Raw genomic sequence first — 27,696 nt, 5'->3', positions numbered from 1 at the left:
TATTTTTATTTTTTTGCGAATTACTCCACCGAGCAAATTATACCTAGTAATATATAATGTTCAATAACTGATTCATTCTATAATAATACATACGCTATCTGCATACATTTAAATATCATGTTTAAGTGTATTGTACCACCGGGCAACGCCGGGCGTTAAACCTATATATATATATACATATATATATATATATATATATATATGTGTGTGTGTGTGTGTGTGTGTGTGTGTGTGTGTGTGTGTGCGCGCGCATGTCATAATGAAACAAGAGTTGCGCAAGTCCAAACGTAACATCTACTCAATCGGCACTGCCTTATTCCGATGGAAAGAAATAGTTTAGGGCAACTGACAACAATACCGAAGTTAGTAGCGAGAACATACAGCGCCTGGTATTCCCAAATCGTCACCCATTCACATTCACTACTGACTAGGCACAACGTTGCTTAACTTTGGTAATCTAACAGGTACCGTTAATACACACAGACACACGCACACATACATACACCCACACACACACACACACACACACATATATGGCTGGTGAAAGGATTACTTCATAATTTGCTATAAATACCATCTATTGATTAGATTATTAAGATTCTGCTTCTTTAAAATTAGGTAATAATGTTTATATTTACAGACACTGGTGTTTCTATTTTTTCGCAATAATCAGTATAGGAAGTTATAATTACTGGAATCATCCACAAAGAATACTTTTGCGTCCCATGTGGAAAGAGATTACATCTAGTCAATAAGCTATTTTCAATGAAAGTAAGGAATTTAACCACTTTCTGTTAATATGACCAGTGTTCCACTGAAGATCGCTGAATAGAAGATGATGTGCCGAACCGTTGAAAACGTTAGAAATAAAACTTATGGAAATAATATCAACATTCTGAATTCCAACAAAAAAAGATAACAAATGCCTCAACGAATCTTGCTTTCCTGATTGTTGCAACATCGCCTCTGTGGAATAAGTTTTCAAGAATTCTGGCGAAAGAAATGACCCATTAAAGTATCGCCCCATTAGTCTTCTCCCGCTTTTCGCCAAAATATGCATGTCCTTAATTAATCTAGCTCCATCACCTAAGAGCAGCTAAACTCCTGACCAACTATCAATATGGGTTTAGGCAAGCCCGTTCCACAGCAGATATCCTAAGTCTAATCTCTGAAAGTATATACCGTTCAATGGGCAAAACAGGGGAGTGTAGGGCGGTAGCCCTGGATACATCTAAGGCTTTTGACAGGGTATGATATGATGGTCTTCTAAGGAATATATAAGGATCATATGGTATCGCTGGAAGACTAAATACTGTAATTACACCCTTCTTTAGTAAGAGAAAATCCAGGTTGTTCTCGACGGTCATGCATCTAAACAAGATGATAAAAGTGCGGGAGTACCTCAGGGGTCTATCTCTGGAACATTATTATTCTTGATATTCATAATTGACCTCCCTGATAAAATTGTTTCTGAGATGGGTATGTTTGCAGATGACACCACCCTCTATAACAGGCACGCGAGGAAAACAAATGAACACGTATCAAAGGAAATGGCAGAAACACTAGAGGATGCCCTCCAATCTGTAGTGGAATGGGGACAAAATGGAGGGGCACATTCTATGCTGGGGAGACTAAGCTTGTCTCCTTCAATAATTACAAGAAACGTTCTCTACCACCAATAGCAACGGCCAAGAACATATTATCCGAAAGTACTTCCTTTAAACTCCTCAGTCTAACGTTTACAGGACACATGAACTGGAACAGATACATTGAGAGCATTACCAAGGCTGATGCGAAAAAATGGACTCTCTCTACCGTGCTAGAAAACTTCTTACACCTAAAAGTATCCTGTACCTCTGTAAGGACACCATTCGCTAATGTATGGAGTTATGTTGTCACAGTTCGGCTGATGCATCTGCTACGTGTCTCTCACTCTTGGAAGGGTGGAAAACAAATTCACCAACCTTATAGGTCCTGAACTGTAATCTAGGCTTCACCCTGTGTCCCATCGACGAAATGTTGCATCGCTTTGCCTGTTCTACAAGTGCTTTAATAGTGATTGGTCTGTCGAACTACAAGCACTTGTACCCCCTGGAAGAAACTACCTCCGACATACCCGACAGGTAGTCATATCCTACCTTTTCAGAGTAAAGATGCCTACGTGGAAGGTAGTCTTCTACTCCAATAGTTTCTTTCCCAGAACTGCTAGAATTTGGAACTCGCTTCATAGATTCTGCTTCTCCAACTGTACTGACATGCAGAAGTTCAAGTGTAATGTGAACAGACATCTTGCTACTCATCTCCCTTCATCATACTCCTGCAACTCATGTCTCCGATAGTAGCCTCCTACATCAAAGTCGCACTGTGCCTTGTTTGGGGTGAAAATTTGAATAATAAAAAGAAGAAGAAGAAGAAGAAGAAGAAGAAAAATGGAAAAACTAAAACTAATATCATCAAACAGACGTTGTCTGTTCTCTTTAATGGTTTATAAATATTGTTTATCATAACGCGGTAATGAACCACAAGATTGTAAAAGTTATAATTTGATGAACATTTGCATCCTTATATGCAAACACTGTTAGGTGAACCAATTGTGCCTAATGTTTTAACCAATAAATGAAAAAGATTTTCCGAAAAGAGGTAAATACTGCTGTGTCTGTCCTTATAAACATGGTATTATGACTACACAAACACATACACACACACGTACACTCTCACACACACACACATATATGTATGTAGCAAGTTATAAAAATATATATGGCAATTAAGCTACACAGAATATTCCGTGTTTCATCCACGCTATGATTCGTCAGACGAGTTGTTGATGTCTCGCGTTTTTTATATACGCACATTCTATTGATCTTTTAGTTAGCCAATCAGATACCTAATAATGAACAAGATAAATGTAACTGTAGATCTCGTACAGTTTGCCCACTTCAAAATAAACGTCTAAACAAAAACATAGTTTACCAGCTAACAATATTTTCGAAAGAAAAGCCGAATAACAAGAAATATTACGTAGGTATGACTTCCTAAAATTTCAAACTCTGATGCTATGACCACAAAAGTACGTTCAATTATAAAGGAAAACGCCGAATGGAAACAACACCAGCGAACAAATGCTGGGAACTCAAAGAAAGCGGACGTTCTCTGGTAGTCGAATAGAAAATAGTATGACAAGCGAACACATATAGAGACCTAGATGATTCCTGTAGGTTATGCCTTCATGAAAAATTTGCTATCCTATACTTTAAAGAACCCTAACTTCTATTAAACTGTAAGAGCGAAATAGGGAAAAACTGTACTCAGGATAAATTTCGTCTAGGATGGGATACACAATAATATAAAAATTAAAAATAACAATAGAAAATAGATAAATGAAAGAAACATACATATACATAAATTATCACATATATACATATATATGTATATATATATGTGTGTGTGTGTGTGTGTGTATAAACTAACATATTAAAACAAACACGTTTAACTACACCTAGGATTAAAGTAGATCAACTCACTAGATATCTACGCTTCCCGCTAAAAAAAGCATGCACAAATGAAGGGGTAAACCCAAGGAAAACTGGGCCTTTGTCCTGTAAGTGCCTGCCCGTTGGTTGATTAAGAAGGAAGCGGTGGAAACTAGAATCTGATTGGCTAAGCAAAACTATATAGACTGTGAGTATATAAAACGCGAGACAACCACAACAATTCAAATAAGCTTGACGAACCCTAAGGTGGATGAAATGCAGAATATCCTGTGTAACTTAACTGCCGTATATATTTTTATAACCCATTACAAAGCTTTGCCTATGTATTGAGTAATGTTGAAGTTAATACTAAAAGTTTATGCATAAAATAATACTTTCGTATATTAATTTATGTGATTAAATGAAGTAATCATATATATATATATATATATATATATATATATGTGTGTGTGTATATATATATATATATATATATATATATATATGGGGGTTATTTGATATGTATATATATATATATATATATATATAGTAGGTTATAAAATGTATACGGCAATTAGGCAACACAGAATATAAGGAAAAAACTTACGAATTTTCACTAGAATTAAACAGGGAATAATATGTGTAGCTTTTATGCCGTATATATTTTTATAACTAACTACGTAACTCTACCTATGAATTGAGCAATGTTGAAATAAATGCAAAAACTTACGCAGAAAATTATATATCTGTATATTAAGTTCTGTCATTAAATGAAATAGTCTGACACCCACATACATACACACACACACATATACATATATATAAATATATATATACATATTTACTATATATATATGTGGACAAATGATTAATAAAACATGTTAAAAGACATCTTGAAAAAGAGTTAAAAACATAATTAATTTTAAAAAAGGAAGCACAAGATAAGTGGATAGTCCTTAATCCGAGGAGTTTCGAAGAAATACTGTCCTTCTCATCAGAGGACAGGAATTAGCAAAATGCGGGATCGGATATTGCATGTAAAAGTGTTTAATGAAACTAGAAGTAAGTCACAGATCTTACTTTTATATACATACATATATATATATATATATATATATATATATATATATATAAAGATATATATATATATATATATATATATATATATATTTCTCTTTGGGGAACTTTGACCCTTTTTCCTCCGTTTTTTTCTCTTACTCTCTCTCTCACACACACACACACACACATATATATATATATAAAGTTTTATATGTATATATATACGAAATGACTATATATTAAAATGTTATGCATATCAATTTGTAATGCTAATATATTTAGAATAAGATAAAATATTTAAGATATGCGTTATGTAATTTCTTTGTTTACGTGAAATGCTGAAATAGACGCAGGTTGGAATATATGGTCTTGATTTTATTCGAATAACCTTCACATAACAATAACGAAATAACAAGGTTTTATGTATTACATGAAAGGAAACTGAAATATTAGCAATAGTACTCATAAAAAGAATTTAAAATATTAAATTTTAGCAATAGTACTCACAAAAAATTAAAAATATAAAATATTAGCAACAGTACTCATAAAAAGAATTAAAAATATAAAATTTTAGCAACAGTACTCATTAAAAAAATATGAAATTTTCGCAACAGTACCCATAAAAATAATTAAAAATATGAAATATTAGCAATAGTACTCACAAAACAATTAAAAATATAAAATATTAGCAACAGTACTCATAAAAAAAAATTAAAAATATGAAATTTTCGCAACAGTACTCATAAAAAGAATAAAAATAATTACTTGGCAAACATACGTTGGGAAGCAAATGCGAGAGAAATTCAAACAATTTCTCTTGCAAGAACTGTAAGATTTCATAAAAAAAATCTCTCCGTTGGAATATCTGACAGAAGGTGAATGTTTGGAATCCGGCAAGATTCCCCATCCCCAGCTTAGACAAAGTGATCAGAATGTTTTTTTTTTCGAAGTATAGACGTAAAATTGTGCTTTGCTTGATAAAAAAACGTCTAGAGAAATCATGTTCATTATAAATATTAGGAGAATCTAACCAATTCCTACTAATATGATAAAATACTAACAATAAAACAAAATAAACAACAAAACATAAGTGAATGTTTGTTTATATACTTTGATCGTCTCGGCAAGTAAGTGTGTCTGTCAAAAGGCACTTTAACCTTATAAAAATAATTGCCATTTCGGCATTCTGAGGAATCGCTGTCAGCTCAGTCCTATTTATTTTCGGAACGATTTTTTTGTAGATGTTTACTCTACGTTAACATTCTGCGAACATTCTTTTCGCTTTTCTACGACCAATCCGCAAAGGCGATTACGAACAACTCCAGCCATCATTTTTTTTAGTAGTAGACAAAAAGTTGAACTTTTAATAAATGAGAGAAATAAGACCGCAAACTTCAAAATTCAATTTAGTTATAGTCTTTAAAGGCTGAGTTTGGTTAATAGTGTTATTAGTGTACTAGCAAGCCGCCCGGCGTTTCCTGATCGTAAAATACGCATAAATATGTATTTATTTATTCATTTACTCACGTTGAGCACTAACGAGACATACGCTCCTCGGACGTAAATAGCGAATATTTGGAACTATGCCGATGAAAAATTAACAAAACGTTGGTTTACTCTTCATTTAACTCGCATATCACTACAGTCACTAAGCAAGTAGCAGGAAGGGAATACCAACATCTAGCTCTTCGAGGGCAGAAACTGTTAGAGTAAGAAGTTTTCTGGCTTTTAGGACCTCAGCAGTGAAGGGGTGAGTTTTTTTTTTAAAGTGGTTTGTCGGGGAAATGTATGTCGAGGAGGGGGCAAAAGTGCAACGTGTTCATCAGAGCATATTCCATAAAAATATTTGTAAAACATTCACTGCGATGGTAGAGGGATTGGAGTTTAGTTGACAAAGTAGAACCTATTAGATTGAAACACTTCTTGGACCCTATCACAGTGGGAGAGGCAAGTGGAAGATGCACCAGACTTCAGCTTGCAATAACGCACTATGCATGCGGGAATGATGGCCTTATGGATGTAATGATACTTTCGGGTGTGAGTAGTCTTCTAGTGTTAAATGAGAAGGGCGACTCCTACTCATGTAAGTAAGAAGACATACTAGGTAAGTGAAAATGATATAAAGAAAAGGTTAGAATCGAACCCTGTACGCAAGTGTTAAAGGTAATGGAACTTTGAATCTTATATATTTCAGTCCATTTTTAATTCTATTAGAAATAGCTAAATATTATTTATGTCGGAAAAAGGGTCGATTGTCCACTCTTTTAGAAATCTGGATATTAAACATATCAGTTAAAATAATCGGCAATGCGGATTAAAAAATATTGTTTAAAATAGTTCAGATATTAAACAATAAAAACTGAAGAGGCTTTGTTTGCCAAAAGTGTGTTTAGACAAACTTTTGTAAATCCACGTGAAGTAGTCACGTTAGTAAACAGACTTCTGACAGCATAAACAAAGGGGATTTCTCAATATAGGAATCAAAGTTTCGAATTTAGAAAATCAGTAGAGACGGAAGACAATAGAGTGAGATGAGAATGAGTCCGTAGATAAGAATCCAGAGAGATCAAGAGGAGAGCCGTTGGAAGCTGTGAGGAGAATAGACCATATAGTCGAAAAGGCTTGACTTCCTGAAATCACAGATCGGCCGGTTGAGAATAATGGAACCGACTATGTGTTGTAGATGTGTTATCTTGTGTCCTCATTCCTTGCAACAGAAAAGGTAAATGTGTTTTTATCATCATCTTGTAACGAACTCTTGTATAACCCTTACAAGTAATGTACCTCCTCCACGATAATAATGAACCGCCCCTCCTCTATTATTGTGTAAAAATAACGGTAATGCATATATAAATGGCTTCCCATCAGAACTCTCATCATCATCGTTATATGTGTGCCCCCAATATGAATCTCCGTTATACATATCTCCAATATGAACTCCCGTCATATTTAAACATGTGCTTCCTATACAACACAAGGTTCATAGAGGTGAAACCATCTTCTTCACAGCAGACATGTTGCATATTTTAATTAATGCAGGTGTCTTTTTCATTATGAATAGAAATGCCATAGGTGTTGAGTATAACGTTAAAATCCCTTTTTTAAAGAAATGAAATACAATTGAAAATAAATATAGAGATGTGCATGCGAATATTGTTTTTCGATAGACTTCACTTGTTGTAAGTAAAAATAAAATGCTCGAACTGCGATCGAAACTAAAACCTAAACACAGTGAGTCAAGTACGATATCTCATAGACCAGCTTGAGACAGTCTTTAAAAAGTTTTTTCTAACATACTTATTCGTAACATAAGGAATCTCTCATGTTTCACGACCGTGCATCTGCATTAGTGAAACAGTTGACAAACAGATACAAATACGATGACCACAGTTCACAATGTTTCAAGTTACACCATTTGGCAGACTTTTTTCTGGATGAAAATCAGATAAAAAGTTTTCCCCGTATCTGAATACGCTATATAGCACATTTCAAATATGTATCTCAATAATTCAATGAGTGTATAGGCTGAAAAATGTCCTCACACACATTCTTCTTTATATATATATATATATATATATATACTAGGGGGGTACCCGGCGTTGCCCGAGTGTTTGTTTCCGGGACGGGGGGGAGTTTTAAAAATGTTATGGTAGGTAAGTAGGAAGGATCAAACCCGGAGTCATGAGTAAAAAGTAGGAAAACAAAGTGTGAAAAAAAACAAACATCTGCAACGTTAACAGTTCGGCCACCAAGAAAAGTCCATTCCAGTTGTTTAGGAAAAAAAAAAACGACTACGGTAGGTCGGCGCGAACGTGAAAATATAATGTGAATTGTCCAGTACGTTAACCACTACGCCACAGAGCACTGTAGCTTAGTTTAGTGATTTTAAATAACTTCACATGAAAGAACTACGAAGCCAAACCGGTGTTCTCTTCTCAACTGTTCCTTGTGAACGATCCCCAAACGGTGTTAAGTGGTGGCAGGGGGAGGAGAAATTTATTAGAGAGAAAATATTTTACCACTTCCATTGATCTTAACCGATTTAGGCCGTGACTTCTCAGCAGAAAAAGTATAGAAATCTAAGATTATCGAGGAATTTGAGAAATAATAAGCCTATAACACACCTCAGATACTGTTCTGCCGTTTGTGCATATTATATTTGCATGAAATATCTTGATTTTTAATCCTATTAAGATCAAAATCTGACGCGAAAAAATGAGTTCATTTTATTTATATAGATAGATAGATAGAATAGATAGATAGAATAGAAGAGAAGATAGATAGAAAGAAGAATAGAATAGAAGATAGAAGATAGATAGAAGAATAGAAGAAGAGAAGAGAAGAAGAGAAGAAGAAGATATATATATATATATATACAAATATATATATATATATGTATATATATTTATATATATATATAGACATTAAGCCAATTTTCAACAAAAAATATGTCACAAGAACGTGTACAAACACGCCACTCATCAACCTATTCACTGTTCTGATACCTTTTTGTAATATAACTGCCTATTCCATTATCTTCTCTCCAAGAATTACAGACGTGTGAACTTCCAGACTGCTAAGTGATAAAGAATTATAAACAACCCAAGCGTATGCGATAACAATCTTTCATTTCTTTTTGCTTTTTTTTAAATCAAGCGGCTTAAAGCCTTGTCTGGAGATATTTCCCTGGAACAAATCCATTATAAATAAACAATTACTTCAATCAAACCATCTTTTGCACAAATCGGTTTCACTAGAGGCCTGTATTCTTCAGGAAGTGAGGACACAAATCTCACCAAAATGTTATTTGTTTTATCGCCGCTCAACGCGTATATATGGGAATATGATTTGTATGGTTCGGATTAAAGTTCCCACACATCTGAATTAAACTTCATCCACGGATTATTTTTTTTTAATATTTTTGGAGTTTGTTCAAAAAAAATTATCACAAACGAATGCAAGACATTCATGGATTTCCTTAATCAGTCTAACGCAGGGGCGCTCGCAACGCATACGTATACATTTAGAACATATTCAGGAAGTCATCGAACAGTTAACAAATAATTTTGACCATCCATGCATTAACACAAACAGAAAGCCCAGAGGTGTATTAAAATGTGTTTCCACTAAATATAGTTGTATTGCTGAGATGAGTGTGGATTTTATTAACGGATCTATGTGTGGCAATTTTCACGGTTTAATTCCAAAAACCATGCAATCCCTAGAATTCAAATCAGTTTCGAATAAAACTTGAATTGATGTTTTGTCATCTGCCCCCTTTAAAAACCGAGGTCAACTACGTTTGCGGAAATAAAACCTTCTAAACTTGTTTTCTTTATATAATTATAATATATATAATTATATTATAATAATAATATAATTAACAAATATATTCAAAAACTGCTCTAGAACATAATAAAATGTGTACTCTTATGTTAATCGTATCTCAAATATGAAAACAGGAAAGGGCAAATAGAGAGGGGCATAGTTACATGGTTTTTAAGCACATTATCACAGACACAGACACACACACATACACACACATTATATATATATATATATATATATATATATGTCTGAATGTATGAGAGTAGGTTGCAAAGTACATCATGATGAACTGAAATTACATCTTGCTGTTGCAGATGTTGACATGGCTAGACTCTAAAGAGGCAACCCCTGCCATCGACGTGTTTCAGACGCAAAGATGGATCACTGAAAAATATTAATTGCGAATACTGTTCCTATACAGAAAGATGGATTCTGAAGCACAAAATATCGTTCGTGTTTATGGAAACACTCTCCTCTTCGCAGATTTGTTACTTTTGGAGTTAAAAAGTAAAGAACATCGTTTTAGAAAGTCCGTCGTAGATTGATATTCAGGAATCTGAGAGTAATGGATATTTTTTCTATGATTATTTATCTTGATAATACTTGAAACAAAGAAACATGAGTCTTTTGTTTAAAATAAACCAAGACAATTCTTTAAAGCTTGTGATATGGGTTTGAGATATTTAGAGAGTGGGACTCACTTTAAGAGGCTTGGGCTCTTGTTCAACATATAGACTAAAGCCGCACATTTTAACATGAAAAAAGACAACATCGATCGTAGTAGAGGACTACACGCCGTTTTTTTTTTATATGGACAGTAACATAGGCGAGAACGTCATTTAAAACTAGGAGCTGGGCAGTATATTTTACCTTTTTTCCTATTTTCATTCCTAATAAAATGCAGCCGTTCCAACTGAGGTTTAACATGCAGACGAATAGACAAAACTGCATACACGTTTTAAAGAGTTAAGACAAATACATCAGGGCTAAAAATCCGTTATATACCTTTCCCGTGTTTCCGTTAGAGCATGTTCATATATATTTATGTCTATAAGTCATAAAACGATAGAAAAGCATTGGAAAAATATCAAAATGTTAATTTAAGAAAGCCTCGTTGCAAGTTTTACATATATAAAAAATATATATAAAAACATAAGTAAAATGCAAATATAGTAAAAACAAAATTGCTAACGTGCCCTGCAAACTTTTTAGTCTGTGTCCTAGAGATCCGTCAACATTTGTTTTCTGCATGAATTTTGTATTTATCTTGAATGTCTTTAAGAAGCGCGTGTTATCGGTGTGCATAAAATTAAGTATCTTAAAAGATGTCGAACTGCATGTAGAATCGGGATATATATATATATATATATATATATATATATATATATATATATATATATATATATATATGCCTAATTATATATACACATATATACATATTTTGTCTCTCTCTATATATTTATATATATATAGAGAGAGAGAGAGAGAGCAAGAGAGGGGAGAGAGAGAAATAAAAAGGAACAAACCGTGTTATGTGTTCATCAACGTTTTGTCTTTATTTTGAGACATCCTCTGGATGAATGAGATTAAGAAACAAAAACACCAGTACAAATATTTAAAAATGTTTCATGTGCAAACTGTGACGTTGTTCTATTTCAGAAACGAAAAACGACCCTTGAAATTCAAAAAAGGAGGGGAGCTTGCGTTGGTAGAGAGGGTTTTTTTTTTTAATAACGTCAATATGTTCTTAAAATATATGAACGCAGTTAATATTCTTTCTGGAAAGAATATGTCTGTTAAAATTCAAATATGGTGTGTAACAGAAATGAAATGAGTGTGATTCTGTTATATAATTTGATGATTGAGATTATATGTATTAATTATTACAGGGGATATTTCTATAGTGTAAGAAGGGTAACCTGTGTGTACAATTAAATTATGTTCTTTTAATAAAGTTTACTTATTAATGGAGCTACATTATAAAACGTGCACGTTGTTTTATTGTGCTTGAATTTGCGATAAACGCTGATTCAAGAAGTCTCTGACGCGGTTTATCTGAAATAAATGTAACTATTTTTGCTTGTTTAAAGTCAAAGGTGTGAGTATGCTGCAATGAATGAGAGAATAATGCACTTAGAGAATTGCTATTTTTTATATCTCTTTTATGTTCACTGAGCCTTTTTTCTAACTTACGCCTGGGTTCATCATATGATGGCAATTTTGGCAAGAAATAGTGTATATGCCTCCATTTGAAACTGGTTTCTTTTGGAGATGTTTCGTATTTTAATATGTGTCTTATAGTGTTTGATGGGTTTGTATGATTAGAAATTCTAGTTTGTTTTGTGTGTTGCGAATTGTGGTATTATCGGTAAAGGAAGGTGCCTGTTATATGAGGGAAAGAACTGGTGTATATGATTTTGATTATTATATATTCTACACACACATATGTATCTGTATATATATGCGTAAATATATATATATATATGTATGTGTGTATTTATATATATATATGCACATATATACACATATACATATATACACATATAGATAGGTAGATATTATAAAAATACATACATATGATTAACTAAATTGAAGGCAGGTGGCAAGTGCAAATGCGTTAAAGTTAACGAATATTAGAGTATCACAGCGTTAAGTTAAGTTTACTATAACATAGACTCAACAATAATATCAAATTAGTTGAAAGTTGAACATTTAAACCCTTTCAATTATTAACATTATTTTATTCAATAAGTATTAACTATTATTGTATTATTGATTTCTGTGCATTTTATGATAGTTGCTTTTTTGCTTACTATGTACGTGAGGATATAAACGCCCGTGTTGGACATTCAAATTCAAGTTGTTGTTTTTTAAATTAATCGGTGCTCACGAAAAGACAAATGATGGTTTAATCATTTTGAAATATCGTTCGAAAAAGGAACAGGCCATAAAATATTATCTTATGTGAAGGTTGGAACTGATTAAAATAACGTATCATATTGCCGTATACTTGTTTTTACACCTCTTATCAAGGCCCGAAGGCCACTCAGGGATAAGGGTTATTGCGTGTACAGTAATCAATGAAATAGTATTGTAGTAATCATTAGTATTGGGGTTTTTGATAGAGTGTCTTCCCAAATTCCATATTCATAACCACTGAGTCCGACAAGATAGACGAAACATAATAAACCAGAATTTTGTTGGCATCAATTGTGATGGATGGCTCTCGTCTGGGTGAGGCTCTGTGTTTTGACAAGCTTCTGGGTTTGACCTTTACTCCTGATCTGAAATGGAACATGTACATCAAGTCTGTTGCCAAGGTCGCTGGAAAGATGGTGGAATCCTTCTACCGCTCCAGAAGATATCTCACTACTGATGCAATTCTATATCTATATAAAAGCCAAGTACGTCCAAGGATGGAATACTGTTGCCATATCTGGGCAGGAGCTGCTAAAAACAGCTTATCCTGTCTTGACAGAGTGCAAAATAGACTTCGTGGCTTAGTGGGGGATGCCCTTTTTCTACTCTGCAACATCTCTCCCACAGAAGAGACGTTGCGAGCCTGTCTTGTTTTATCGTTATTTCCATGGCAGATGCTCGTCTGAACTCCAATCTCTGGTCCCCCCTCGCCAATCTTTCACGAAAAACACCAGTCTAGCTGAATCCACTGTGAAAAATTTCCCCCACTCTATATCTGTGCCTAAATCAAAACGCGGATTCCATGAACAAAGCTTCTTTCTTAGAACTGCACGCCTGTGGAACTCTGTTCCGTCTGGCTGCTTCCCTCCGGACTACAACTTGGATGTCTTCAAGTCCAATGTTATCAAATTCCTAATGAACCGCCCCCTTAAGTAAACACTTCAGCTAATCTCCTCACTAACGTAATGTACTTGCAATAACCCTTATCCCTGAGTGGCTTCCGGACCTTGATAAGTGGTGATCACTGTGTAAAAAAAAAAAAATTAACACTGTAGATGAAAATCGCAGTCTGAGTAATCCAAATAATACAAATTATCGAGCCCCATCTCCAAAATTCAGAAACATTATATCGGTCTCAAATCAATGATCAGTTACTGAGATAACTTTTATATGGCATACAATAATAGACGCATGCGCCGATATATAAGATTGTTGCTAGTAAATAAAATTCGAAAAGTACGAAACATTAAGCTTAATAGCAGATTGACATTTCAGATATCATGATAAAATTTCCTCATGCTTAATTTAGAAATCGTCGCTTATCTGGTTTGTATCGCGCTAGACAATCACGCGGCGATTACAAGTGACCCGTGGGTCAATATTGGTAAATAATGCATTTCGTTATAAAAAATAGATTTTTAAATATACAATTCGATGAATTAATATCGCTATTTAAGCGTCTAAAATAGAACTAGCTTAACGCCCGGTGTTCCGATGGTTCAATTCGCCTAAACATGACATTGATTTATGCAGATTCCGTATGTATTAATATAGAATCAATCTTCTATTGAATATAATCCTGTGTGCCCGGCGGTGCCCGGATGTTAGGTTGTGCGTTTTAAGCAAAAAAAAAAGAAAAAATGAAAAGTTAGAGTAGACAGGCTCTAACCTGTTACGCGAAGACGGAGAAGAAAGTGTAGGTGTGTATAAGGGTGTGGCTTGGAAAAAAAAGAGGGAAAATAGCGAGGGCAAAATAAAAGAAAGGAAGTGGTAGTTGGCAGGCAGGATCGAACCCGTACTGCAAAGGAGGAAAAGAAAGAAAAAAAAGAGTGACCTGTTCGCTGTTGCGCTCATCGCCAAACCGGAAGTGACGTAGGTTTAAATTAAGGCTAGACAATAAAAAATAGGCGACGCCTTTCGAAAATATCGGTGAAAAAAGCGATCCTTCCCTGTAGAAAAGTGCCCAGTGGAGGGTGAAGGAATTTATAGTTGTGGATATTTCTTAGCTATTAGTCGTCCGAAGGGCAGCGCTTCATAATGATACCGATCTTGTGAATATCCGTCGCTTCTGTCCAAATTTATTTGCGAGACATAGCAACATGAATAATACATACACACATACATAAATGTATGCATACATACATACATACATGCATACATACATGCATATATACATGCATACATACATACATGCATGCATACATGCACACATACATACATACATACACACATACATACATGCATATGTGCGTACATGCATTCATAAATTCATACATTTAAACTGAGAGGTGAGATTAATATCATAGATTATATTTCACGAAGTATAATCTATTTAATTCGCTGCATGAAATTTTAAAATAATGATGATAATGTCGTTCATAAAATCCTGTCGGGCTTGTATAGTAAAAATATAGTTTTTCTTCTCATAATTGTTTTTTCACAGGGGAATGCTTTATGTAACATCAGTCAAGGTTACACTTGTGTAAAGCAAAATATTTCCCTGTAAAAAGTATTTTTAAATATAATCTACATCTACTAACACAAGCAATCTCATCCACTCTTTAAACATTGGATTAATGGAAGTGTATTCTTCTGCGCATAATCAATAATATTATCTTCCCCTGAATTAAAAACTAAAATCCTGCATACACTGTCTTCCACCTTAAATGTTTAGGATTCATATTCAGATATTATCACACTGCGAACGCATACTTGATGCTTCCAGTTAAAAAAAATAACACTGCATAGGTAAAAATCATGTCGAGTCGGTTAGATTCGACAATTTAACGTATTTTTTCCATAGAATATAATGTATATATCGAAGATAAGACCAAGGTATATTGAAAACATTACTATATCATTTCCTGTCTCGTACTCTTTATAACTCTAACTGCTTGTCTATCCTTGCAAACCTCTCTGTCTCTCTGTCTCTGTCTCGCTCTCACTCTCTCTCTTTCTCTCTATTTGTATATATATGTATATATATGCATATATATATGTGTATATATGTATATATATGAATATATATATATGTATATATATACATATATATATATATATCGCACATGTTTAATTTTTTATCTTAGCCATGAAGCAGAGATGGAAATGTGACACATGTGAACGAGTTGTTCTCTAAAAGGCTGGCCACGTCAACCACATTAAGTAAAAAAAAAAAAAACTCTTCTTCAGGTCAACTTTAGTCCGGACCAAACAGTTTGCAGGAATGTTTGCAAGTCTACTCCTAGTTTGAGAAAACGTGTAATTGTTGATAGGAATACCCATCAACCTCCAGAAGAAGTCAACTCCGTAGAAATTGCTCAATTCGTAAGTAACATATTTCAGATGTGCAAATCTGTGGTAGAATTGCAGAATCATTTAAGATGGCATAGACGACGAGATGGGAATAACTCGGTGTGACAGGGCAATCTGGAGCGATGCAGCAATCATCATCATAATACTATATATATATATATATATATATATATATATATATATATATATATATATATATATATATATATGATTGTTGAGCTGGATTAAATCCTACGATATGAAATAAAATGGAGGTGGAAGGACCTCAATACTCAATGCTTCGCCCGATTTATGCGGGCTTCCTCAACCATCTCTCTTGAAGAAGCCCGCATAAATCGGGCGAAACGTTGAGTATTCAGGTCCTTCCACCTCCATTTTATTTCATATATATATATATATATATATATATATATATATATATATATATATATATATATATATATATATACTGTGTGTGCAAAATCAAGAATTCAAGACAAGGTGTTGATGGCAAAGAAAAGTGTATTTCATTTTGTGTTACAATTTTTTCAATGTCCAGTTCGATAATTTCAAGCATTATATCGTTTGAAAATTTTCAAAAACCAGCATTTCTTCTGACTTTATGAATAAATACATTTTTTCATTGTAGCATTTTTGAATAGAAAGAAGAACGAGGGGGGATCCCTTACGAGAAAAAAACATGCGAGAAACATTTATATTCGTTGTGGTTATGTAAAGCCCATTTAAATGTTAATATATCGCCTAATGTTCGTTATATGAAGTGTCTAACAGAATTAACTAGCAGTACTTAACAACTTAATTGGACTTTTTCCCTTCAAATCATCCCAAGCAACGGCACAAAAACATTTTCAAGTAGAATAACTATGCATTTTCAGACAGTAAATAGATGAAGAACACTTCACTCGAAATGTCTTACAAGGTTTACTTATATTTAATACGTCCATTTTACTTTATTCTCATATTCAGTTAAATTCTAAACCTGTAATTGTCTCATATCCATGTACCAATAAAACGATACTCTATAAGAATTACTTGCCACTAATGCGAAAACAAACCGTAACATCCTTACCAGGTTGTTACGAACATAATATAAATATAGATACCAAATTTTAAAAAATTATTTTTACAAAAAATCAATCATTACGAAATAAAGGAATTTAGTAACCCAACAAATGGGATATTTTTTTTTTTAATATTTTTTTAAATGGCTTAGGGTTCCCAGTAGAAACTTCACATAACTCTGTTCTTAAATAAGGATAAGAAAATTAGGCGATACATTAACATCTAAATGTGCTTTTCCGTAACCACAACCAAGGTAAATGTTTCTCGCATGATTTTTTTCCGTTAGGTCCCCCCCGCTCTTTCTTTTTTCTATTCCAAAAATGCTACATTGCTAAAAGTGTGTTTATTAATAAAGTCTGAAGAAATGCTGGTTTTTGAAAATTTTCAAACGATATAATGCTTAAAACTGTCGAACTGGACATTGAAACACTTGTAACATAAAATGAAATACACTTTTCTTTGCCATCAACACCCTGTCTTGAAGTCTTGATTTTGCACAAACAGTATATATTAATGCTCAATTATGAAATGAGATAATTTTGTAGCTTAATACTTAAGTCAAGCTTTTTTGGGCTTAGAACCTATTGGTATATGGTAACTTACTGAATTACACGAACTCAGTATATTACATATAAGTATATATATATATAATATATATATATACATATATATATATTTAAATATACCACGTTAAAGCGAATCGACACGCAAGTATTTAATCATTTTTAAAATATTAATATTTGTTGTTACACCTAGTGTACAAGTGTTTTAATATAGATATATGAAAGCTGATCATTTATAACTTTGTACAAATATGCTATATTAGCGCGTAGGAAACACAACAACATTTTTTTCAAAGTTTCAAATTTCACAAATAAGATTTTTTTCTGATAAAAACCTATAAATGTTTTACACTGGATACATAAACGGTATCAAACCCGGTAAGTCTGCATTGAGATGTAATAATTATTATTAATCTGTGGTTGTATACAGCCAGCGCGTCTTTTCTTTCTATTGTTTTATTTTTGCAGACTTCTGTGTTCACAGCAAGTTTCTTATCCTCCATTTCATTATTTTCTATTCATTAATTTTTGAGATTACTATTAAATATCTTTTTTAAACACACGTATTAAGATTTTGACATGCATTTATAGCTCTAGTATCGCTCTATTGAGTTATCAAAAGAGAATTTTACTCTATTTATTGATATATCTTTATTATGACAAATAGCTTAATTACATAAAATCATAGAAACTATATGTATATATATATATATATATATATATATATATATATATATATATATATATACATAAGAAATTTATTACTGTGAGTCCAGAATGAGTTTACATATTGTTTCAACTAGAGGGAGATCCTCAAAGAGAGGAAATATCCAACTAGCATCGTCAGAATTCATAGATGATAACGAGTATTAATATGGAACTATAATCTATAGAGTCCATCTATGAATTCTGACGATGCTAGTTGGATATTTCCTCTCTTTGAGGATCTTCCTCTAGTTGAAACAATATGTAAACTGATTCTGGACTCACAGTAATAAATTTCTTATACACTGCTCTGGCTACACATTGAGCACTCTAGTCCGGTTTTTTTTACAGCTGGTAAATATATATATATATATATATATATATATGTATATATATATATATATATATATATATATGTATTATAGTTCCATATTAATGCTCGTTATCATCTCCTAAACTTATTCGAAACAATATAATCTTTCATCGAAGAAGATAAAATACAGAATGAGATATGTTTTCTAATATATTATTTACTTTTGAAATAAATTGTTCCAAAATTGATTTGTCTCATATGATGAAGTTCTGTCGTTGCTGTAAAAGCGAAACTGCTTTCTTTTAGTTCGCAATCCCTCTCTCTCTCTCTCTCTCTCTCTCTCTCTCTCTCTATATATATATATATATATATATATATATATATATATATATATATATATATATATGTACGAGCAAACAGTTAATAAAACATGTTAAAAAACACTTTGAAATGAGTTTAAACATATGTAATCTGCAAAGAAAACACTAGATAAGTCGATAGTCTTTAATCCGCGGAGTTTCGAATAAATACTTTTCTCCTCATCGGAGGGTAGGAATTAGCAAAATGTTGGATCGGATTTTCCATGCTAAAGTATTTGAGGAAACAACAAGTAAGTCAAAAATCTTACTTGATAAAAAAAAAGTGAAGCAGAGGGAATATTGTGAAGAAAGAGGTGATTACACACGAATGGATAGTCTGGTGGAAGATAAATAATCCAGTGACGGTAAAATCCAAATATATAACTTCAAGAAAGTTTAATGTAATTTCCATTTGATATATATATATATATATATATATATATATATATATATATATATACTTATATATAATTATCGATGATAAGCGATTTAAAGTGTATTGGATCATCAAATCAATAAAAATAAACATGTGTAAAACTATAATATAATATTCGTTGGGCCATGGTATTTAAAGCTTATGCTTCTCATCAGACGAGAATTAAAAATACTATATGTGCCTGGATATAGCATATAGATATTAACCTAGAAATTTATAACATAAAATATATTATAGTTATATAGAGACCGAATAGATAACAAATAACTAATACAGCAGAAATATACAAACGAATAGAAACAATTTATTAAAAATCAATAGAAAAAGAAAGGAGTTGAGAAAACATGAAAATAAAGATTTCATTTGAATACAATAAAAATACAATGATAAATAGACAATAAAATAACTTAATTGATTATATATATATATATATACCGCCCAACAAAAACGGACCCCAACTCTAATTAGACCCCGTTTCTTAGTGTTTTGTCCGAATTAAATTAAACTTTGGTCATAACTAGTTTATTATATTCAAAACATCGCATCAAAACACTAGGGTCATTGGCCTTTTTTTCTCCGTTGGCTGTAAAATGCTCAGAAAAAGAATTGAATGTCCTCGGTTTTTTGGGGGTCACCCTGTATATATATATATATATATATATATATATATATATATATATATATATATATATATATATATATATATATATTTTGGGGGGTCACCCTGTATATATATATATATATATATATATATATATATATATATATATATAAGGAGAGAGAGAGAAAGAGAGAGAGAGAGATTCTATTTTCTTCTATTTAATATTTGCAGCTTATTGATAAGTCAAATTTCTTTATCTCATAATTAAAATTTCCTCAAAATATATCAGACAGATCGGACCAATAGTTTCCGAAAATAGTGAGCATATATATATGATTTAACCAGAGATTGCTATTAATACTTGACTTTTCATCGAGCATATACCTTAATACCGAGTTCGCCGCTCCTTACCACAGCAAATTCTCATGAAAAAAAAAACAACCTGCTCAATAATAATATAATAATAATAATAAATTAATAAATGTGGTTTCGTGGTGGGTAACATTTGTGCATTGAACAGACTATATCATACTTAGTTGATTGAACTTATTATGAAAACGCTCCATACAAAATTTAAGCCAGATCGATCTTCCAGTGTCCTAGAAAGATTAGAGTAGTTGTGTTGAAATGACTAATTATTATTAATCCTTATTAAATCTTCACTCTGCATCTAATGAATGCAGGCATACTTTGCTCTCTCTGATCATAATTAAGGTCCGTACAAGTTTTCACTCAGATCGGATCAGTATGTTCCGAGAGAAAGTTAGACGAACAGCCACAACAGACAAACTGCCACATAGAGTAAGCAAAATAAAATATATAATAGAATTATATGCGCGTGCATATATAAATGTATACATATACCTCTAGTATGATATACATATATATGTGTGTGTGTGTGTGCTCGCGTGTGTGTATGTGTGTGTGAGTGCGTTTTAAATGTGTGTGTAATGTGGTAGGTAGCCTTCGCCCGGATGCACAAATGATTAAACATTATATAAGAAAGGAACTGTATGGGAAAAGCGGAAGAAGAAATATGAAATCTAATTTCAAACAAGAAGGGAAATATCAAACACTCAAGCTTCCCAGACCTCTTGGCTTGCTGAGTGGACAAATATACAAACGAAGGAGCGTTTCAAAACATTGGGGGGGGCGTCCTTTCGCTTCTGATCGAGCAACGATTCCCGTACAACTATCAGCTCTACAAGCAATAGTCGCGTTAGCTTAAGGGAACATGCTAAAAAAAAAAGGCGAGTGCGTTTAAAGATGGGACTGTCCTGCCCACCGCCTTCACTCTGCGATATTTTCGGACCTCCCCGCCGGGCGGAGTCACCAAATTCTAGTATCCGATGAGGCAGAAGGCCCCACCTTCGTTAGGCGGCTTATCTGATAATTCATGTGAGCGCCGCTTGAAGAAGAACGTATTCGGAATAAAATAGCGTTAGGTCTCGGCATCGTCCCGATTGGATAACTCTCTCCGAAGAAATAGATTATGGAAGACATTTATGGAGATTTTTGAAAAGACAGGCGTCTTTCTACCTCGATTTTATTGCTATTAATACTGTAGGTATTTCTTTTTGTCGTGCCCTGTTTTCTCTTTCTCTTTCCCTCTTTCTATTTCGTTGTGCTCGTATGATTTGTTCTTCCTTCTATCTTACCAGCGCATTATGTGCCGTCGTTTCCTTTTATACGTACTGGGAAAGCTATCATTATTATCATTTCTAGTGTTCATTTCATGTTATCTTTCGTTCTTTGGTTATCTAGTTTTCACCCTAATGTATTCACTTTTTCTATATACCGATCCGTCCTTCTTGCCTGTTCATGAACTATACTACTGTTATCCGTTTATTTTTTTCTTTCTTTATATTATTACAAGCAATTCAACCCAGCTTTGCCCAGGCTCTATGTACTGTTCATAACTTTATGTGCATATATATATATATATATATATATATATATATATATATATATATATATATATATGAAACTAAACTCTACTGGCTATATATATATATATATATATATATATAGCCAGTAGAGTTTAGTGTCCTATATATATATATATATATAGAGTTTAGTTTCCTATATATATATATATATATATATATATATATATATATATATATATATATATATATATAGCCAGTAGAGTTTAGTTTCCTAGAAGTGCATCCAATGATACAACATGTGTCTACCAAAAGAGTGCTCAATGAGTGAACAGAGCAGGTATATTAAATTTATTTATACAAACATTAATGGCTACATATGTGCATACATGTTTCTGTAATTATCCGCGTTGGGGGATTACGTCTTCAGGCTAAGAATTACCGTCGAGACTTTCGAGAGTTTCGACGGTAATTTTTGGCCTCAAGACGTAATCCCCCAACGCGGGTGATTACAGAAACATGTATGCACATGTGTAACCATTAATGTTTGTATAAATAAATTGTATATGTATATATATATATATATATATATATATATATATATATATATATATATAGGAGCAAACAGTTAATAAAACATTAAAAAAACACTTTAAAAAAGAGTTAAAAACATATTTAATCTGAAAAGGAAACACTTGATAAGTGGATAGTCTTTAATCCGCGGAGTTTCGAAGAAATACTTTCCTTCTCATCAGAGGGTAGGAATTAGCAAAATGCGGGATCGGATTTTGCATACAAAAGTATTATAAGCTCTATCTCCTATTTGGTTTTATCGAACTTTTACATCTGGCTGAGATAACATTATAAATATTAATTCTTTAATAGTTACTATATACTTTAGTTTTTCAATCTTGGATAATTTTGGTAAATTTAATTTTAATTTATATATATATATATATATATATATATATATATATATATATATATATATATAGTCTAGCAAAAGTACCCGTCGTTGACTGGGTTCAAACACAGCTTACAGAGAATGGACTCTGATTTATGAAAGTGTGATAGGTTATGAAAAGGAAGGGTTTAGGCCGTCGGCCCAGAGTGAAAATTCTTAATTTTAATGAGATGTAAAAGGGGTGGGCATGATTTTTGGATATAATATGTATAAAATCATAAGAAACATGGAAAAAAATTTCACAAGCAAGATTATGGTGCATTAATAAATAATTTTAATTTTAATGCACAAAAAAATGCTAACTGTTAAGTTGCCTTCGTACAAAAAAGTAGCCATTCAGAATACTTCTTTTATTTACTCCTTACAATCTACCAATCACAATCATCGTAGTGCGAGTTAAAAATTCAATATGGCTGCCTCCAGTGAAGAAGAAATGTTTGTAAACAAAGACAAAAAAGAGTGCGTTATGTGCATATTTCCAACTAAAACATTGAATGTTAGATCTTTTTCAGTGAAGACATGGACGCGCTTTTTAGAATATGTTAAAAAATGGAAAGGTTTACATAGACCACAAGCAGAAATTGCGAAAAACTTTGACTTAAGCTGTGATTCAACTGAAATACCACCTCGTGTTGGGTTTCACCAAACTTGTTATGCACGTTTCGCGGATTATCAGAAAATTGAAAGAATTCAGAAAAAACTAGAAAAGAATACTGATAACGTTTTCGAAGGTAAGTTTAAGCTTTTAATAATTTTTATTTTTATTGATACGTATTTGGAAAGAGACAATTTTTCTTAAACTCCCTCTATTCACTTAGGCAAGTACGTGTGAACTGAACAGCATGAAAAATTTTATGGTAGGAAAAAATGGATTTAGAGTAACATTTCGTATATAAATTTAATGGAAAATCATCCTCCATTTCCTGGAGACTATTGTTAATTTTTTTTTACCATTAACCCTAAGTCTGAGTGCCAAGATTGTAATTTACCCCCTCCTCTCCCAATAAAAAAACGCACAGAATTTATCTTCACTAGAAAAAAGGTCAACACCTCTAAATTCTAAAATATATTTATTCAATTTAATTGATTTTTAATTTTTTTTTTTTTTTTTTGTAAACTTCTAAGTTGTACAATCTTTTTTCTTCTCGGGGGAGGGAGCGATTTAAATGAGGGTGTTAATCTACATTAATATCTTTTCAAACAATTGAATATGTACATAAAAGTTGGCATCTGTTTTAGAAAATTTCACTTGTAAAGAAAACAAAAAAAAAACTAGAGTTTATTTCTATTTATTTGCCTCCCCCACGAGAACATAGATACAAAACAGGGTTTTATTGTGGGTAAAATTTAGTTCACCAAAAATGTATTCTGATTGGAACAAAAATTACAATTGCCTCAGTTTAGAAAGATTTCTCCTTCACAAATCTGAAACAAAAGATAACCTGTATTATCAGAATAAAGGGTACACTTTGCTCTTAGCCAAATGCTGTTACTATTTAACAGTTTTCATAATTTCAATAATTTTAGCTATTGGTTTTAATCTGGAAATGTTTCATTTCTTTTATGATTCTAAATATAGATACAACTGTCTATGGTACCATTTCTTGATTCTAGCACTTCCACAATCAGTCACTTGACAATCTATTCCATTAACCTTTATCCTCGTGTGGCTTTTATCCTTGATAAGTGGTAACTCACTAGTAAAATAAAGTGCATTGCATATTGAATTTACCTACCAATTCCAATGATAAATATATTGCATGATTTTGTAAACATCCCTTGGTCCGATTAATAATGAGTCACCAGACGATTTAATTGTAGAATGTAGATTAATAACATACAATTTTTTCACAGAAGTTTTATCAGCACTATACAAAAAAAATCTTAAATTTTTAATGAAATGTTTTGGATTTATGAAATAATGGTTGGATATTTTTAATTTGAACTTCTCCATATACTTTGTTATTTCAAATGCATATTAAACTCCTAAATATATTTATTTTTACAGGGTCCCCATCTCAAGAAAACATTGATGCGACTACTGCCGAAAATGATGATCCACCAGCTAAAAAAAGACGGGTTCTTCGTTCCAATTTTGATCGACCATCTTTGCCAGCTAGATCAGAGCATATTTTACCAGATGTTTGCATACTATGCCAAAAAGTAAAAACTATAGTGTGCAAAGGATCTGGCAAAAGAAACAGGGAAAAACTTGTCAGATGTTCGACAATAGAAGCTGCTAATTTAAAACGAGCAGCAGAAGAAAATGAAAATGAATCACTCCTCATGCAAATAAGGAATAAAGATTGTGTAGCAATCGAAGTGAAATATCATAACTCATGTTACCGTGACTTCACTCGATATTTAACCAAACCAACCAAAACCGAACACTCTGAGCAAACTTCATATGCTAAAGCATTTGAGGTCTTTACGAAATTAGTCCAAACAAGGATTATCGAAAACAAGGAAATCATGAGACTTAAAAAATTGAAAGATTTGTTTGTCAAACAGATTAAAGAAACACATGGAGTTGATGCGCATTTATATAAAACAGGATATTTAAAACAAAGATTAATGAAAAAATTTCCTCAATTATGCTTCATCACTCCTAAAATGAGATCACAAGGTGACATCGTGTATGTAAATGACATTACAGTGTCTTCTCTTGTAGAGGAAAAAACAGTACTCCATGAGGAAACACATACCACAACTCCAAGTGAAACAGAGTCGTCAGAAAATGACACAAACCAACAAACAAGTCATGTACGCTCAGATCCAAATCCTCTTTCTAACTTGTACATAACAGCTATGGATCTGAGAAATATTATTCAACAAGTAAAACCTCCTTCGTTATGGCCGCCAACAGCAGAAACATTAAATTTGCAGGAGGCTGAAAAGATGGTGCCCCATATTTTATTTAACTTTCTTGCATGGATAGTTGGGGCATCTGAAGATTTGTGCACAGAAAAAATAATGGACATATCTGCATCCGTCTATAGAAAGATTTTGTCTATTTCACAAGACATTATATTTTTGTCTTCTAACGGACGTACATTAATGCCAAAACATTTATCACTTGGTATGGCTGTACGCCATCTGTCTGGATCTGCCCAAGTGATTAGTTTATTGAATGGTTTGGGACATTGTGTTTCGGTGGTTTTAAATCATGATACAGCACTAGCTGAACTTGAAATCAATCGTGGAGAAAATTCTATTCCATCCACCATCCAGGCAGGTATTCCAACAACTTTGGTCTGGGACAATAATGATTTTGGTGAGGAAACTTTATCTGGACATGGAACAACACACAACACAACTGGGATAATAATACAAAATATTTTAGTCGAACCGTGTGCATCTAAGATTGCAGTAGAAGGACTCAAAAGAACACGGAAAAGAACATTGGAACCACCAGAAGTAAATTTGGCTACATACACCGGTGGAAGAAAAGATGCCCCACTACCATTTGCTGAACATGTTTCACTTCATTCAGATCGTGTATTTCTGCAAAATTCTCTAAAACTTGATATAGCGTACTATATCACAAAATTCGGCAGTGAAATTATATTACCATCTTGGACTGGGTTTAACCAACTCCTGTGCAAAAGGGAGATTGCATCAAAATCTACCATAGGTTATTTACCCGTAATTGATGTTAGCCCCACAGAAATGGATACAGTCCTTACAATTCTAAAAAAAAGCATTGACATTGCAGATCAACTCAAGTTAGAGTCTCTTGTTATTGTAATGGATCAAGCAATCTATTCAAAGGCACAATTAATTAGATGGAGAAATCCATATTTCATGAAGAGATTGGTGATTCGACTTGGTGCTTTTCATACAGCAATGTCCTTTCTTGGGTGTTTGGGAAAGCGTTTTCGTGATGCCGGGCTTCAAGATATTCTAATAGAAGCAGAAGTTGTTGCTGTAGGCTCAATAAATGGAGTTTTCACAGGTAGACACTATAACAGAGCAGTTAGAGCCCATAAATTAGTGGCCGAAGCAATGCAGCATATGCGTTTGACAACCTATTTAAACAGCATTCCTGAAGAAAAGGCAGAAAAAGTGAAGCATTTAATGACATCCTTGTCACAATCATTCCCAGGACCTCAGTATGAAGAAATTCTGAAGGGAGAACATTTTCAAAGTTTTCTATCATCCTATGAAGAATTTATACAGGTTGGCAACAAAAAGCAAACTTTTGCATTCTGGAGTTCTTATATTGACATTGTAGAAATTCTTTTACTTTTCCTTAGAGGTATTCGAGAGTCAAACTGGGAACTTCACTTGGCAAGTGTTAGACCGATGTTACCTTAGGTGTTTGCATATGATCATGTAAATTATAGCAGATACCTTCCAGTTTACTGGGTGGAGATGTCTAATCTCGCTAATACTCATCCAGTGATATATACACAATGCATTGGAGGAGATTTTGCTGTTCAAAGAAGCTCAAATGCCTTTGCTAAAATTCCTTGTGACCAAACCATCGAACAAACTGCTAATCGTGATTCAAAAACAAAAGGTGGTATGACAGGCTTCAGCACAAACAAGAGAGCCGTCAACAGGTGGATATGGTCCCATCATGCGAGAGGGTCTATTACCCATGAATGTGAAACTATGGCTGGCAAAGGAGAACGAAGTGGAACACGATCAGATCTTTTACACAGTCGGATGAACCATGATAAGCTTGCTATTGGAAAGATAATAGACACAGTA

The 27,696-nt window shown here is 33.0% G+C and overlaps 1 protein-coding gene across 1 annotated transcript in view; it reads left to right on the top strand.

Annotated features, from left to right (window-relative positions):
* LOC145259250 (uncharacterized) overlaps nucleotides 1-27,297 on the top strand; it is a 124,414-nt gene extending 97,117 nt beyond the window's left edge. The window contains exons 2-4 of the mRNA XM_080117087.1: nucleotides 23,584-23,711; nucleotides 24,989-26,564; nucleotides 27,237-27,297. Of these exons, the coding sequence (XP_079973213.1) occupies nucleotides 23,584-23,711; nucleotides 24,989-26,564; nucleotides 27,237-27,297 (1,765 nt within the window). The remainder of the gene's footprint in view (nucleotides 1-23,583; nucleotides 23,712-24,988; nucleotides 26,565-27,236) is intronic.
* The last annotated feature ends 399 nt before the right edge of the window (nucleotides 27,298-27,696 follow it).

Source organism: Euprymna scolopes, chromosome 34 (assembly GCF_053919585.1).
Source record: "Euprymna scolopes isolate OS-2025 chromosome 34, ASM5391958v1, whole genome shotgun sequence".
Taxonomy (NCBI): Eukaryota; Metazoa; Mollusca; class Cephalopoda; order Sepiida; family Sepiolidae; genus Euprymna; species Euprymna scolopes.
The sequence above is the reverse complement of the archived record's forward strand: the minus strand, read 5'-3'. Positions and strand labels throughout refer to the sequence as shown.